The sequence below is a fragment of the Pundamilia nyererei genome, unplaced genomic scaffold, assembly GCF_000239375.1.
Source record: "Pundamilia nyererei isolate P.nyererei 1_Seehausen unplaced genomic scaffold, PunNye1.0 scaffold00085, whole genome shotgun sequence".
In the NCBI taxonomy this organism is placed as follows: Eukaryota; Metazoa; Chordata; class Actinopteri; order Cichliformes; family Cichlidae; genus Pundamilia; species Pundamilia nyererei.
The window spans coordinates 1,007,606-1,009,432 of record NW_005187486.1 but is presented as its reverse complement, the minus strand read 5'-3'; the positions used below and the strand labels follow the sequence as shown (position 1 = coordinate 1,009,432).

The following is a 1,827-nucleotide window of genomic DNA, read 5'->3' as shown; positions in this document are numbered from 1 at the left end:
GCGCCACCGGGCCCTCTGACCACCACCAGTAGGCAACGGGTGAAGTGTCTTGCCCAAGGACACAACGACCGAGACTGTCCAAGCCAGGCAAACTCCCAACTCTTAGTATTAGGACCACTATGAGTATTTTCAGTGAAAAGGAGACTTATTTCCAACTAAAATCGTTGGAAATAACCATCTTTCCTTTGGCAGGTTCTGCTCTTGGACCTCTCAAGTACTTTCAAAGACGCAGAAATGACTGTTGCACAAAACAGAGCAAATTGGGAAAAATAGTCGTGGGTTGTAAAGCTACTTGCAGAAGAGCTCCAATGGTGGGCAGGCTAAAGCAGCTTAGGTCCTAGTCACACGGGCCTAGAGACTTGTCAATGACCATCTTTGAAACCCCTGGTTGCTAGGAAAAAACGTTATTCCTCAGCTGTTTGCTGGCTGTCGCTGTGAAAGTATTTGCTAAAGCTGCAATCACACAGGCCTATAGACCAGTTTGTGAACCCCTGGTAACCACCAGTTGCTAGGGCAATATGTGTACCCCATGACCGTGGTAGCTTGCATGGATGATGGCAAGTTGTCTGCAAATTATGGTCTTCCATAATTTCCTTAGGGATTAACAAAGTACTCTGATTCTAAATTTACTCAACGGTATCAAAACTGTGAGAAGTGCAGTGCTAGAAAGTTCCCAAACTCCTTCAAAAATGCCAATTGCCTTTTGGGTTTTCTTAATCAGTCAACTGTTACAGCCATTGTCAGACTAGTTCAGGTGAGCCAAAATTTGCAGCTTTGGAAAACATCGTGTTCTCCAAAAATCCTGACCTACTTTAGAGGGACCAGCCAAGCGTCAGTGTTTCTTACCTACAACTTTGGCCATCAGTTCCTCAATGTTGTTTTCAGCCCATGCCCAAGGTCTCGCACCCATTGTGTGTCCATGGATAGCACTGTAAAAGAATACATCAATACATGCCACTGTGCCTCATCCTTTGGTTAAATATCAAATGTAAGCATTAACATACATCTTGGCCCACGTCTCCAGTTCCTCTTCCAGGTACTTCTTGACATTTTTAGGCTGCAGCCCCAACGAGTTGCCCGAAAAGTAGATGCAGTCCTTGGCACCATTGACCAGTGAGAGATCAGCTAAAGAAACATCAACAGAATTAAACAACTGCTAATAACAAATATTCTTCTCCATCAACCTTAATGAAACATTTTTCACTCACAAGGCGGCAGCTCTGTAATTTTCGGCACCAGAAATTCCTCCCTGAAGTGTCGCAGTTTGTCATGTTTATCGAAGTAAGCAGCCACTTCTGCAGAGGTTGGACTGCAGCCCAGAGAGTCAGACACTCGTTTCACAGTTTCGCTGGCAGTCGAGCCGTCAAACTCATCCATTGTGGAGGGATCGGTGGGCTGCTGACCTGCAGGAAAAGCATCAGTTAGGGAAGACATTTTATCTTTATTAGGAATAGGGTTGCAGTCTCTGGGTGCGTAGACTTCCAGATCTGTTTTTTAGGTGTTTACTGACATTGTCTGACCTTCCTCCCGTTAAAGCTAAAAGTCTGCCTTCAGGGTTTAATTTAAAATCCTCTGTGGTGGTGTTACAGATACATGTAAAGGAACAACAACAAAAAAACAACAAAAACCCAAGTCTGGTGTTTCTGGTAGTTAAGCTCACATGTAGACAGACACTGTGTGATTCCTTGTTTGACCAAATGTCCCGAAAACAGCACTAACTCTAAGGGCAAGTTAAAGTTTAGTCACAGGTCTCTTAGTTTAACCTCATCTTGCGGATCCAAGATGGCGCCGAGTATGGCAGCCTCGTCGCGAGCTCCCCCAAGCAAC

General features: G+C 44.8%; 1 protein-coding gene across 1 annotated transcript in view; it reads right to left on the bottom strand.

Annotated features, from left to right (window-relative positions):
- The window catches only part of kynu (kynureninase), a 22,061-nt gene that overhangs the window by 9,686 nt on the left and 10,548 nt on the right, over positions 1 to 1,827 (bottom strand). The window contains exons 2-4 of the mRNA XM_005738660.1: positions 1,209 to 1,403; positions 1,005 to 1,125; positions 847 to 929 (exon numbers count right to left, since the gene is read on the bottom strand). Coding sequence (XP_005738717.1) covers positions 847 to 929; positions 1,005 to 1,125; positions 1,209 to 1,377 — 373 coding nt within the window. The 5' untranslated portion in view covers positions 1,378 to 1,403. The remainder of the gene's footprint in view (positions 1 to 846; positions 930 to 1,004; positions 1,126 to 1,208; positions 1,404 to 1,827) is intronic.